The 14,521-nt window shown below is 52.5% G+C and overlaps 1 protein-coding gene across 3 annotated transcripts in view; it reads left to right on the top strand.

The window, feature by feature from the left end:
• Window positions 1-14,521, top strand: part of LOC124485052 (plakophilin-4-like) — a 38,288-nt gene that overhangs the window by 18,923 nt on the left and 4,844 nt on the right. For all 3 annotated transcript variants that reach the window (XM_047046338.1, XM_047046334.1, XM_047046337.1), the window contains 5 exons: window positions 6,911-7,094; window positions 11,099-11,216; window positions 12,084-12,293; window positions 12,576-12,749; window positions 13,297-13,447. In XM_047046338.1, coding sequence (XP_046902294.1) covers window positions 6,911-7,094; window positions 11,099-11,216; window positions 12,084-12,293; window positions 12,576-12,749; window positions 13,297-13,447 — 837 coding nt within the window. The remainder of the gene's footprint in view (window positions 1-6,910; window positions 7,095-11,098; window positions 11,217-12,083; window positions 12,294-12,575; window positions 12,750-13,296; window positions 13,448-14,521) is intronic.

Below are 14,521 nucleotides of genomic sequence, written 5' to 3'. Positions count from 1 at the left end.
TGTCTCTGGTCTCTTTAAAAAGGGCTGTCTCTGGTCTCTCTACAGAGGGCTGTCTCTGGTCTCTACAGAGGGCTGTCTCAGGTCTCTCTACAGAGGACTGTCTCTGGTCTCTCTACAGAGGGCTGTCTCTGGTCTCTCTACAGAGGGCTGTCTCTGGTCTTTCTACAGAGGGCTGTCTCTACAGAGGGCTGTCTCTGGTCTCTCTACAGAGGGCTGTCTCTGGTCTCTCTACAGAGGGCTGTCTCTGGTCTCTCTAAAGAGGGCTGTCTCTGGTCTCTCTAGAGGGCTGTCTCTGGTCTCTCTAAAAAGGGCTGTCTCTGGTCTCTCTACAGAGGGCTGTCTCTGGTCTCTACAGAGGGCTGTCTCTGGTCTCTCTACAGAGGGCTGTCTCTGGTCTCTCTACAGGGGGCTGTCTCTGGTCTCTCTACAGAGGGCTGTCTCTAAAGAGGGCTGTCTCTGGTCTCTCTACAGAGGGCTGTCTCTGGTCTCTCTAAAGAGGGCTGTCTCTGGTCTCTCTAGAGGGCTGTCTCTAGTCTCTCTAAAAAGGGCTGTCTCTGGTCTCTCTACAGAGGGCTGTCTCTGGTCTCTACAGAGGGCTGTCTCTGGTCTCTCTACAGAGGGCTGTCTCTGGTCTCTCTACAGAGGGCTGTCTCTAAAGAGGGCTGTCTCTGGTCTCTCTACAGAGGGCTGTCTCTGGTCTTTCTAAAGAGGGCTGTCTCTGGTCTCTCTACAGAGGGCTGTCTGTAAAGAGGGCTGTCTCTGGTCTCACTACAGAGGGCTGTCTCTGGTCTCTCTAAAGAGGGCTGTCTCTGGTCTCTCTAGTGGGCTATCTCTGGTCTCTCTGAAGAGGGCTGTCTCTGGTCTCTTTAAAAAGGGCTGTCTCTGGTCTCTCTACAGAGGGCTGTCTCTGGTCTCTACAGAGGGCTGTCTCTGGTCTCTCTAAAGAGGGCTGTCTCTGGTCTCTCTAGAGGGCTGTCTTTGGTCTCTCTAAAAAGGGCTGTCTCTGGTCTCTCTACAGAGGGCTGTCTCTGGTCTCTACAGAGGGCTGTCTCTGGTCTCTCTACAGAGGGCTGTCTCTGGAACTCTGACACACCTCTGTGTGTGACTAACCCTCTGTCCTATCATACCATACCTTCTCATCCTCTCTCTCTCTTCCTCCTCTCCTCCCCTCTCTCTCTCCCTCTGTATTATTCAGAGTGGTTCTGTCACATTGTCAGGAGTGCTCCCGGCCTGTGTGTCGGGCACTGGGAACATTACCCAACCGGATGAATAGTTGCTGAATGATGAACCCTCCTGTCCAGCAGTCTGGCTGGCGTGAGTCACTGGCCTGCCTTGGTCCCTTCTCCCTCCAGCCTCTTGGAGTTGTAGTTTTAGTGAATTGTAGTCCTGTCTCGGCTGTGCTGTATTAGAGAACCCCTGGGTGTTGGGTGCACTTGTATGGATGTCCTACTTTCCCAGCTTGGCTGTGCATGCTGTACTGTCATGTCCACCAGCAGAGGTAAACCTCTCCTCACTCACATCCCTCTCCTCGCTCAGCCTCCTAGCTCCTGTACCAGGCTCCCTCTTCATGTACTTGGTAAAATAAGGGTAAATAAAGTCAACCTGCTTCCCTCCGAGGACTACAGTCAGTGCTTCCTCAGCTCTTCAGCCTGCTCGGCGCACACACTGCAGGTGTGTGTGTGTGTGTGTGTAAATCCTGCTAGTTTGGGATCAGGGAGTGGTGTTACAAGATGTCTGGCTCCCAGGTGCCCAAGTCAGCGGTTTGAGAATAACTCATGTTACAGGCAGCTGCCCCTGAAAACACCCCAAGACACATACACATACCCCAGAATCAGAAAGGGATTTATTATCACACACACGTAGAACTAACACACACACACACGTAGAACTAACACACACACACGTTGAACTAACACACACACGTAGAACTAACACACACACACGTTGAACTAACACACACACACGTTGAACTAACAAACGTAGAACTAACACACAAGTAGAAGTAACACACACACTTATAACATACACACACCCACACAAACAAACACAGCACACAAAGAAATACACCCCCCACAGAACACGCGCAGGGCTGATCTTGGTACTGGGAACACAGTGCAGAGGAGAGCTTGTCTATAGGACTCCAGTTACAGCTACAGATGAGGCAGGCTGGTTCTTGAGGTGAGACAGGCTCTCTCTCTGTTTCTCTTTCTCTGTCTCTCACTCCTCAACCCCCCCCCCCCTCTCTCTCTCTGTTTCTCTTTCTCTGTCTCTCACTCCTCAACCCCCCCCCCCCCTCTCTCTCTGTTTCTCTTTCTCTGTCTCTCACTCCTCAACCCCCCCCCCCCCTCTCTCTCTGTTTCTCTTTCTCTGTCTCTCACTCCTCAACCCCCCCCCCCCCCCTCTCTCTCTGCTGGGGGACACCCCTGGCTGGTGGGATTAGCTGGCTGAACAACCAGAGTGGTGAGTAATTAGGATGTCAGCGTGGGGTCGTCACCACTACAGCACACACTCCCTACTCACCAGCCCCCTTCTGGTAGCTTTCTCAACTGCCAGAGACACAGGTGAGGGTGGGGGAGGAGTGGGGGAGGGTGAGAGGGGGGTTGACACTTGTGTTGTTGCAGTTGCTGCCCTGCTGAGGAGAGCTGCAGTGTTCGTCTCTGTCCTGGCCTGCTCTCTCCTCTCTGCCTGGGTTGTTCCTGCCCTGTGTGTCCTGCTGTCCCCCCTGGGGGGCTGGGTGTGTGTGTGTGTGCAGGCTCTGTGGGGTCAGCAGGGACAGGTGAGTCCCTGGTCACGAGGTGTTTGTTGTCAGGACGTGTGAGGTGACTTCAGCTGCTGTGAGGTCACCCAGGTCAAAGGTCAGACCTTGGCAGACGGTTGTCACCAGGGTGTCAACACGCACGTACACAGACCCTGGCCTGCAGCTCTCTGTTGGTGTGTGACCCTGCTCCTGTCCACTCCACGCTCCAAAACACACAGCTACATGACTGGTGTGCGCCCACATGAGAGGGTCCATGAGTGTGTGTCAGTGTGTGAGTCTACCCCCTGTGTGTGTCAGGGTGGGATCAGCACAGCTGCAGCCCTGCTCCAGGATGGGATCTGCAGGAGCCCTGGCGTAGGCCGGCGTCTCGGACGGTCCCCCTGCTTCAGCCCCTCGGTATGGAGCCGCAGGGTGGAGGAGCTGAAACAGACCCCCTGCCCGGCCTCTCTACTCTGGTGTGTCTGCCCCTGCTGGCCACAAGATGATCCACACGTGACAAGTCTGGGGTAGAAGTGACGCTTTACACCTCAGGTCATGTCCAGTTGTGGTTGTCATGGTTGTACGGGGGCTTGTGAGTGCACACTGCTGGGTTCACTGTTGTCAGGTTTCATCCAGACTACAGCCTAGCTCTGCATCGCTCTGGATAACTCCCTTCCCACCTGACCCATACCCGACAGCCAATCAGAGCTTGTTGTTGATGGACCGCACCCTGCTTTCAGCCAATCAGAGCTTGTCCCAGTGTCTGGCTCAGCCCAGCTCCAGGCAGCTGTTATGGGGCACCCTGGTTTCACTTCATTCAAGCAGACAGTAACTGAATAACGAGCTCACTGAAGATGTAATTATGGACAGAATGAGTCTTTTAGTCGCATCAGTGACTCCGAGTCAAAGAGACACCACCCAGTCTCATCCCATCTCTCTCGCTGGCTCTCTCTCACACTCTCCCTTTCTGGATCTCTCTCCATCTGTTTCTCTATCACTCTGTCTCTCTTGCTCTCTGTCTGTGTGTCTCTCTGTCTCTCTTCTGGCTCTCTCCTTTCTGTCTCTCTGTCTCTCTGTCTCATCAAAGTAGATTAAGGGGAATACACCATCATCTATCCAGGCTACTCTTCAAACCGTGTTGGTTTGGTCTGATGGTCTGATGGTTGACTGTGGTGTCAGTCATGTTAGCCCCGGGCTACTGCGTTTTAGTCTAGCATTAATACATACATACAGAATCTCTAGTCTAGACCACCTAGTACCAGTACAGTCCATGTCTGGTCCTTCACATTCACAAGACCGGCCCAAATTACTGTCAGCTGTGACACATTAGGATTGGTGTACAGTACACACAATCCTGTTTATCACACCTCAACAAACCAAGCCCCAGTCTGGAGGGCTGGAGAGGGGGGCTGGGGGGCTGGAGAGGGGGGCTGGAGGGCTGGAGAGGGGGGCTGGGGGGCTGGAGAGGGGGGCTAGGGGGCTGGAGAGGGGGGCTGGAGGGCTGGAGAGGGGGGCTGGAGAGGGGGGCTGGGGGGCTGGAGAGGGGGGCTGGAGGGCTGGAGAGGGGGGCTGGGGGGCTGGAGAGGGGGGCTGGGGGGCTGGAGAGGGGGGCTGGAGGGCTGGAGAGGGGGGCTGGGGGGCTGGAGGGCTGGAGAGGAGGGCTGGGGGGCTGGAGGGCTGGAGAGGGGGACTGGAGAGGGGGGCTGGAGAGGGGGGCTGGAGGGGAGGGCTGGGGGGCTGGAGAGGGGGGCTGGAGGGCTGGAGAGGGGGGCTGGAGGGCTGGAGAGGGGGGCTGGAGAGGGGGGCTGGAGGGCTGGGCTGGGGGGCTGGAGAGGGGGGCTGGAGAGGGGGGCTGGAGGGCTGGAGAGGGGGGCTGGGGGGCTGGAGAGGGGGGCTGGAGGGCTGGAGAGGGGGGCTGGAGGGCTGGAGAGGGGGGCTGGGGGGCTGGAGAGGGGGGCTGGAGGGCTGGAGAGGAGGGCTGGGGGGCTGGAGAGGGGGGCTGGAGGGCTGGAGAGGGGGACTGGAGAGGGGGGCTGGAGGGCTGGAGAGGGGGGCTGGGGGGCTGGAGAGGGGGGCTGGAGGGCTGGAGAGGGGGGCTGGGGGGCTGGAGAGGGGGGCTGGAGGGCTGGAGAGGGTGGCTGGGGGGCTGGAGGGCTGGAGAGGAGGGCTGGGGGGCTGGAGGGCTGGAGAGGGGGACTGGAGAGGAGGGCTGGAGAGGGGGACTGGAGAGGGGGGCTGGAGAGGGGGGCTGGAGGGGAGGGCTGGGGGGCTGGAGAGGGGGGCTGGAGGGCTGGAGAGGGGGGCTGGAGAGGGGGGCTGGAGGGCTGGGCTGGGGGGCTGGAGAGGGGGGCTGGAGGGCTGGAGAGGGGGGCTGGAGAGGGGGGCTGGGGGGCTGGAGAGGGGGGCTGGAGGGCTGGAGAGGGGGGCTGGGGGGCTGGAGAGGGGGGCTGGAGGGCTGGAGAGGGGGGCTGGAGGGCTGGAGAGGGGGGCTGGGGGGCTGGAGAGGGGGGCTGGAGGGCTGGAGAGGAGGGCTGGGGGGCTGGAGAGGGGGGCTGGAGGGCTGGAGAGGGGGACTGGAGAGGGGGGCTGGAGGGGAGGGCTGGGGGGCTGGAGAGGGGGGCTGGAGAGGGGGGCTGGGGGGCTGGAGAGGGGGGCTGGAGGGCTGGAGAGGGGGGCTGGAGGGCTGGAGAGGGCATTGGCTCAGTATCCTTCTCCTCTACTGCAGACCACAGATAAGCAGGCTGAATGCTAACTGGCCAGCTAGCAGGAGCCAGGCGCTGGAAAAGTAGGGGGATTCATCTTAATAGCCTGTTTAGAATGAGCAGAAATCAGAAACCCCCTCTGTCTTCTCTAGAACAATGCCTTTGTGCTGTTGATGGTGTTTTAATGAAGTGTGCAGGGCCAAGGGGCCGCAGGGATGGGAAGAGGCTGGTTTGGCCCACAGATTTGTGGAAGTCTCTCGTTCTTTTTTGGCTTCCAAGCTCAACAGCACCCCAGAGCCCTATTATCATCTCTATTGGTTTAATTGGAGGAGAGATGAACGAGAGCATCGTCAGGCTCACAGGCTGTGTGGTAGACTTAAGAGAGCTCAAAGAAACTAGCTAGAACTGCTCATGAGCTCTCTCTGTCTCTCTCCCTCTGTCTCTCTCTTCCTCTCTCTCTCCTCTCTGTCTCTTCCTCTGTGTCTCTCTCTCTGTCTCTCTCCCTCTCTCTCTTCCTCTCTCTCTCCTCTCTGTCTCTTCCTCTGTGTCTCTCTCTGTCTCTCTCTCCTCTCTACCTCCCTCTCTCTCACTTTTTCACATGTACACTCACACATAAGCACGTTCTTTTACACACCTTGTTCTCTCTCACACACACCTTTTAAGAGATGATCCAGTCAGCGAGACACCGAAAGAAAGAGAGGTATAGAGCTCCGTGTGCTGCGTCTGCAGTCCTGTGTGTGTGTGTGTGTGCGCGCGCATGCATGGAAGCGTTCCTTTGTGCATGCCTGTGTGTGTGTGTGTGTGTGAGAGTACGGGAGCTGGAGAAGTAGACTCCAAGGTTAGCAGAACCCTGCAGATTTCAGCCTAGGCTACGGCTCAGCCAGCTAATCACAACAACACGCTACATGCCGGCCAATCCTCAGCCACGTCACTGGCTACCTCAGAGCTGAGGAGGGCCAGGGAAGTGATGCGGCCATACCAGGCTGTGTGGAGGGGAAGTGATGCGGCCATTCCAGGATGTGTGGAGGGGAAGTGATGCGGCCATACCAGGATGTGTGGAGGGGAAGTGATGCGGCCATACCAGGCTGTGTGGAGGGGAAGTGATGCGGCCATACCAGGCTGTGTAGAGGGGAAGTGATGCGGCCATACCAGGCTGTGTGGAGGGGAAGTGATGCAGCCATACCAGGATGTGTGGAGGGGAATCTAGTTGTTGTTCAGTTCAGTGTCGTCGCCTCGACCATATGGCTTCTGCTCAGGAAGCCTGGAGGACGTTGTGCTGGGGCAGGTCTCACATATTGCCCCGTGTTGAGATATTGTGTGTGGCTGTGTGTGTGTGTGTCCGCAGAGCTATAAAAAGCCTAGCGCCCCAGTGTTCTCGAGGGCTAGGCTAACTGTACACGACAGCTGACACAACCAGGCCTTGGGGTGCATGTCTCTCATAATACGTGTGTGTGTGTGTGTGACTCCACAGGGGTGCTGTGGAACCTGTCCTCATGTGATCCAGTTAAAATGACAATCATTGGGGATGCCTTAACGACGATGACCAACACTGTGATAATCCCTCATTCTGGCTGGAGCAGTTCCACGTTCGACGACGACCACAAGCTGAAGTTCCACTCGTCTCTGGTCCTGAGGAACACCACAGGCTGCATGAGGTAACGCTCCCCTGCGGGCTGCTGCTCCCTGTTGGAGGTTGTGTGCTACTGCAGCCCTGGGCTCGGACATGAGCACATTGGGCCTCATTCACCAAATCTTCTTAAAGGGGCAATTGACTGGGTTTTTTGGGTATTTCACACTGTTCCTTAAGGTCTCCGAATAGGGTATGTAACATTGGTTGGGTTGAAAATGGCCCGGGTGCTGTTCTATGCCCTCTGACAGATCCTCTGAAATGTTCCCGGGAAAAAACACTAGCTTTTCTCCTTTTATGGTATGCTCATTAATATTTAGATCAGCTGCGCGCTGATTGGTTGGTTATCAACGAGTGAAGCTGGGAGCAAAAACGCAACACGGCCAACAGCAGCACTCGCTGAAACACCGAAGTTGGAGACTTGAAATAAAAACGTGCAAATAAATCTATTGTGTCTACACAACACTGTTTTCAACAGATTGACTATATATCATTTGAAATGATAACATTACTTGTTTCCACTTCTGTTGTTGAAGCAAACTGGATTGACTTAGGTGGGTAGAACGTTAGGCTACAGCTTAGCAACCAAACCATATCGTGATTCTACTCGGCTTCAGTTAGCTAGCTAGGCTAGCTCTAGATATCTTGCTGTAAAATAACATGACAAAGATCTGGACAAACATGCATCGTGAATTGTACATTTTCATTACACAGGTTATTTATTTGAATGAAACACAGTCAGGAACATGAATCAACGTTAGCCCCATTGCCAATAAACTAGGCTAAATTATCACACATTCTACTTATGCTCTTGCGTTAACTAGCAAGCTAAACTTGTTTACATGCCTACAGTCTAGGTGTTACTAGTAATAGTTACTAGCAATGCTAACGTATCCTGTATCTAGAACCTGCCTTTCTCCAGTTCTTTCAAATAGATTATCTAGACAGGCCTTAGCACTAAGCCAGACTGTAGCAGTTAGTTCGTTTTCTGGCTATTTGTCGGAAGCTTCCCTTCTAATGCCGACTACAGCTAGTCTAGCTAGAGTCATTTGATGTGTGTAGAAACGTATTTAGCATTCTACCTGGTATGCTATATACAGGAAACGTTAGCATTGCTAATAACTGTTAGCACAACATCATACTGTCCTTATAGCTTGCGGTTGCAATGAGCATACGGTTGGAACAGCACCTCTTTCCAGGTTCAGCTTCCTAGCATATCCTGCTTGAAATTGTCCAAGGTTGTCAAAACTGTCTTGGGTGAAATGTTCAGAGCAAATGAATGATTGAGTGTCGAACTTCGCCGGGATCTTCTCATAGACAACAGCAGCCATGCCTGTTGAATGTTTGGCTCCTTGGGAAGACTGTGAGTGTTAGCCTTCCCTGTACAGCCTGGAACACAGCATTTACGATCATGGTCCATTTTCAATATCCTTGTTATAATTCAAAACGTTCTTCTTTGTAATTCCTTATAAGTAGCCTACACAGAGCAGCGCGCAGCTAAACTAGTAGATAGACGCTACCTCGGGCTGGTCTGGATGTAAATTCTGGGGCGTGACAAAGATACAGACCAGAGCCAATAAGAGGGCGATCACCGGTCCTACGTAGGACCGGTGGCTTTGTTGAAAAGCTAGCGTTTTACAGCAAAAAAAATTCTTTTTGAGATTTGAATAGGAAAGAGGTGTCAATGGACTTTGATATTCACGGTATGTTCAGTTTACCCTCCGAACTGTCGTTTTTCAACAATGACAAGGTAAAATCGGTTTTGCAGTCAATTGCCCCTTTAAGAACTCATTTGTTCTCAAATCCCGCTTACACAGTTTTCACGTTGCTTCTGGCATTCACCAATGTTTTCTTATTTGGGATTTGTTCTTGGGTAAGAACAGAATTTACGCACACCCAAGAGCACTCTTACACACAATAGAGAGCTGACATGTTTGCACAAAATAAGAAGTTCTTCCGATTTTGTCCATTCTAATTAAAGATTGAATATTTCTCTCCTTTATAATTTTGCAACTAATCATTTTCATACTTTTACACATAAATATATGTTTGTATGTTTGTTTTAATAAATACACACGACACTTACACGTCTGCTCAGTTGTAAAGCACTTTGAATTGCCATTGTGTATGAATTGTGCTAGGCCTATATAATTAACTAGCCTTGCTTTGCCTTCAATTCTAAGCAATTATGTTAACGGGGAACCTTGCCATCCAATAATAAGTGACTTATCACGGTATTTATAGGCCCAAAGTAGGCCTATTCCGCACACTAGGACTACACCACACAATTACGGATTTTTTGCTGCTGCAAAATGTTGCAGATCATTCTCTGAGGAGGGAACACATCTTCCGTGACCATACCGATTGATTTGCAGAGTGACGAGTCCCTGTTGGTTTCTTGAGGCTACCAAGAGCAGTCCTCATGGATATTTGTAACAGTCAACTGTCCTCAAGGCTATGTTTTGAAATGTGTTTTTTTTGCTTCAGAATTCAAAGTTAAACCATTTCTTTTTCACTTCATTAGTTCTGCGCCCTTCTCCAGATACAGCGTTCACTACATGAGTAATTGCATTCAATGCATCGGTTTTATTTACTGCTTTGTATCCACCGCTGACGCTATTAAATATGATGTGTCCATTGTCGCTAACTTCTTACATCTGTACCTCCACTTCAGAATTACTAACGTTTTTCTGTCTTTTGTCGAGGCCTCCACCATCTTTACCACGTTTTTACCACGTATTTTCGACGTTTCTCTGAGTGTGCATGTGGCCCTGCCATCTCATGGCCTTTTATGGGAATTAACGGGGCGTTTACCTGTGCTAAATAGAAGCAACGGGGCTAGAGCTTTCAACTTACAACATATTGGGATTCATCATTCTAAGACCACACCTGCAAACAATTTTGCTGTTTAGAAACACATCATGAATCACACAGACTTTTTTAACTTTCGTAAGAACAAATGTAAGAAATAACTTAGGAAGATATTGGTGAATGAGGCCCAGTGTCACCAAGCATTAGGTTTAGTATATTGGTGAATGAGGCGGAGCTGATTTTCTTTCTAAAATAGGTTTGCATCATTGACGAGTACTTGATGAGGACTGCTATAGTCTCTCTACTCTGGCGAACATGACACGCCCACTGATGAGGTCAAGGCTGTATTCCTTCCTCCTCCCAGCTCTGCCCTCTGAAGGCGTCAGAGGAGTTGGCTGTCTGAGCAGCCGTTAGAGACGCGTGGCCCGTAGAGCGTTCAGAAGGGCCTCGCTCTGACCACACACAGAGCTCATGCAGAATGGATCCCACCTGTGCGCAGCACGCTGTAAACCCCTCAACATGCTCTAACTCAGCACGCTGTAAACCCCTCAACATGCTCTAACTCAGCACGCTGTAAACACCTCAACATGCTCTAACTCAGCACGCTGTAAACACCTCAACAGGCTCTAACTCAGCACGCTGTAAACCCCTCAACATGCTCTAACTCAGCACGCTGTAAACACCTCAACATGCTCTAACTCAGCACGCTGTAAACCCCTCAACATGCTCTAACGCAGCACGCTGTAAACCCCTCAACATGCTCTAACGCAGCACGCTGTAAACACCTCAACATGCTCTAACGCAGCACGCTGTAAACACCTCAACAAGCTCTAACTCAGCACGCTGTAAACACCTCAACATGCTCTAACTCAGCACGCTGTAAACACCTCAACATGCTCTAACTCAGCACGCTGTAAACACCTCAACATGCTCTAACGCAGCACGCTGTAAACACCTCAACATGCTCTAACTCAGCACGCTGTAAACACCTCAACATGCTCTATCGCAGCACACTGTAAACACCTCAACATGCTCTAACACAGCACGCTGTAAATACCTCAACATGCTCTAACTCAGAACGCTGTAAACACCTCAACATGCTCTAAAACCCTCATGTTATTGTGCTGCTCCTGGCTGCTTGTTTTACTGTCTAAACAACCTCCATTGTGTGTTGTGTTGTGTGTGTGTGTGCTATGTGTGTGTGGTGTGTGTGTGTGACAGGAACCTGAGCTCTGCAGGTGAGGAGGCCAGGAGGCAGATGCGCTCCTGTGATGGTCTGGTGGACTCCCTGCTCTACGTCATCAAAGCCTGCGTCAACACCTCTGACTTCGACAGCAAGGTACACACACACACACCAACTAAATAAACATGTTAATACATAATGGTTGTTGTCTGTAAGAATGCTACCTAGCCACTTAGATATCTGTGTAACCTAACTCTACTAAGCAGCAGAAACTAAACTGTTAACGTCTCAAATAAGTTCACAAATGCACAATGTCTGTGGTATATCCTTTTATTTAATACTGTTAGTCAACTGCCAAATATATTTTTTGACTTCTCATTAAATTGGTTTTGTAGTTGCATGTAGTGCTGAGCTAATGGAGAACTTCATTTAAACTTCAGACAGCGAGCAATTAAATCCATTTGTCAGAGTTCAGATCTCCTGACTAACTGAAGCCTCTCTAATCTGTTATCAGACTGTGTCCTCCATACTTAATGAACAATTTAGCATAGCAGTGTGCCTGGACACACAGGCAGGCAGACAGAGAGGCAGGCAGAGAGGCAGGCAGACAGACAGGCAGACAGACAGGCAGACAGGAACCACAGGAACAGCAGAGGGGTTAGCCTCACAAGCTATTTTACATGTGTCCTCTGTCTTTGACATGTTCTCTTATTCTTCTATTCCCCTCTCTCTCTCTCTCTCTCTCTCTCTCTCTCTCTCTCTCTCTCTCTCTCTCTCTCTCTCTCTCTCTCTCTCTCTCTCTCTCTCTCTCTCTCTCTCTCTCTCTCTCTCTCTCTCTCTCTCTCTCTCTCTCTCTCTCTCTCTCTCTCTACGCTCTATATTTTCCTTTCTCTTTCTACGCTCTATATTTCTCTTTCACCTGTTCTTTCTCCTCTCATCTTTCACATGTTCTCTCTTCTCTTTTTCACTGTCTGTCGCTTTCATACCTTCTCCCGCTCCCTCCCCCCCTGCTTGTGTGTGTAGATAGTGGAGAACTGTATCTGCACGCTGAGGAACCTGTCGTACCGGCTGGAGCTGGAGCTGCCTCCGTCTCGGCTTCTGGGGGGGCAGGAGGGGGAGGGGCTGCTGGGGAAGGAGGCGGGGCTGGTGAGCGACGGCTCCAGTAAGGAGGAAGACTCCAGCTGCTGGGGCCGCAAGAAGAGGAGGAAGAAGAAGGAGGTGCAGGAGGACCAGGTGTGTGTGTGTGGTGTGTGAATGTGTATGTGGTCTGTGTGTGCTAAACTGACAGATCAGCTGGACCCTCTGAGGGCTGGACCCCTCAGGGCTGCTCCAGTGGCTCAGGGCTAATGGTGCTTTAGGCAACAGACAGAAGAGAACTACTGTATCTAGTCCTCATAGAAGTGTTCTTCTGAAGTCTGAGGTGTTAGGAGGGAGAGGGAAGATAGATAAATGATGCTATGAAATCCACCACATTTAACTAGGGTGTGTGTGTGTGTGTTGTGTGTGTGTCTCCAGTGGGACGGTGTGGGACCCATCCCTGGCTTCTCCAAGTGTCCTAAGGGGGCTGAGATGCTGTGGCACCCGGCTGTGGTGAAGCCTTACCTGGGCCTGCTGGCCGAGAGCTCCAACCCTGCCACCCTGGAGGGCTCTGCCGGCTCCCTGCAGAACCTGTCTGCCGGAAACTGGAAGGTAGGGAGACCCTCCACCTGTCTTGGGTAGAGGAGAGAGGGTAAGACCCTACACCTGTCCTGGGTAGAGGAGAGAGGGTTAGACCCTCCACCTGTCCTGGGTAGAGGAGAGAGGGTTAGACCCTACACCTGTCCTGGGTAGAGGAGAGAGGGTTAGACCCTCCACCTGTCCTGGGTAGAGGAGAGAGGGTTAGACCCTCCACCTGTCCTGGGTAGAGGAGAGAGGGTTAGACCCTCCACCTGTCCTGGGTAGAGGAGAGAGGGTTAGACCCTCCACCTGTCCTGGGTAGAGGAGAGAGGGTTAGACCCTCCACCTGTCCTGGGTAGAGGAGAGAGGGTTAGACCCTCCACCTGTCCTGGGTAGAGGAGAGGAGGATGTAGAGAGTATGTGTCAGTGATAGGCTTCTTCTGTGAGTATATTACCACTAGGCTGTGGGGCTGGCTGTTTGAGAGCTCTCTCTCCCCGCCCCTCCCTCTCACTGTAGAGAGGTTTTAGGCAGCATAAATACGTGCCATAGATGCTGAATGTCTCCTTCCCTCTCCTCTAGTTTGCGGCCTACATCCGAGCGGCGGTGCGTAAGGAGAAGGGCCTGCCCATCCTGGTGGAGCTGCTGAGGATGGATAACGACCGCGTGGTCTGCTCTGTGTCCACGGCCCTCAGGAACATGGCCCTGGACAGCAGGAACAAGGAGCTCATAGGTGGGGACTGACGCACACGCACACGCACACACACACGCAGATGGACTCATGCACACACACTCACACACAGGATCCACCAGTGACAGAACAGGGTGTGGATAGGGCTCAGACCAGTGACAGCAGGGTGTGCATAGGGCTCAGACCAGTGACAGCAGGGTGTGGATAGGGCTCAGACCAGTGACAGCAGGGTGTGGATAGGACTCAGACCAGTGACAGCAGGGTGTGCATAGGGCTCAGACCAGTGACAGAGCAGGGTGTGGATAGGGCTCAGACCAGTGACAGAGCAGGGTGTGGATAGGGCTCAGACCAGTGACAGAGCAGGGTGTGGATAGGGCTCACACCAGTGACAGAGCAGGGGGTGGATAGGGCTCAGACCAGTGACAGAGCAGGGGGTGGATAGGGCTCAGACCAGTGACAGAGCAGGGTGTGGATAGGGCTCAGACCAGTGACAGAGCAGGGTGTGGATAGGACTCAGACCAGTGACAGAGCAGGGGGTGGATAGGGCTCAGACCAGTGACAGAGCAGGGTGTGGATAGGGCTCAGACCAGTGACAGAGCAGGGTGTGGATAGGGCTCAGACCAGTGACAGAGCAGGGGGTGGATAGGGCTCAGACCAGTGACAGCAGGGTGTGGATAGGGCTCAGACCAGTGACAGAGCAGGGGGTGGATAGGGCTCAGAACACGTTGTGCATGTAGCTGCAGCATGGATGGGGTGCCTGGGGTGAGAATTCATTCTGCATACACTGAACACTGATCTACAGTTACTGAGGGAGGGGGAGCGAGAGAGGGAATGAGAGGGGGAGGGAGAGGGGGAGGGAGACAGAGAGATAGAGCATGCCTTGTGTGTTTAGACGGCAGGGTAATATATAAAGCACACATTCTCCAACTTCCTCAGTGAAGCTCAAGCTGAGTCAACATATTTCCCTCTCGGTAAAATAGTACACCTTGTTCTCTAGGTCCCACTGGAGGAAGTGAACAGAAGTACAAATACATTACATAATACATCCCAAATGCTGACTGGCTCTCTCTCTCTCCTCCCCTCATTCTCTCTCTCCATCTAGGTTTCTCTCTCTCA

Source organism: Hypomesus transpacificus, chromosome 23 (genome assembly GCF_021917145.1).
Source record: "Hypomesus transpacificus isolate Combined female chromosome 23, fHypTra1, whole genome shotgun sequence".
NCBI classification, from domain to species: Eukaryota; Metazoa; Chordata; class Actinopteri; order Osmeriformes; family Osmeridae; genus Hypomesus; species Hypomesus transpacificus.
Note: the sequence above shows the minus strand (reverse complement) of the source record. Positions and strands in the feature narration are given on the sequence as shown.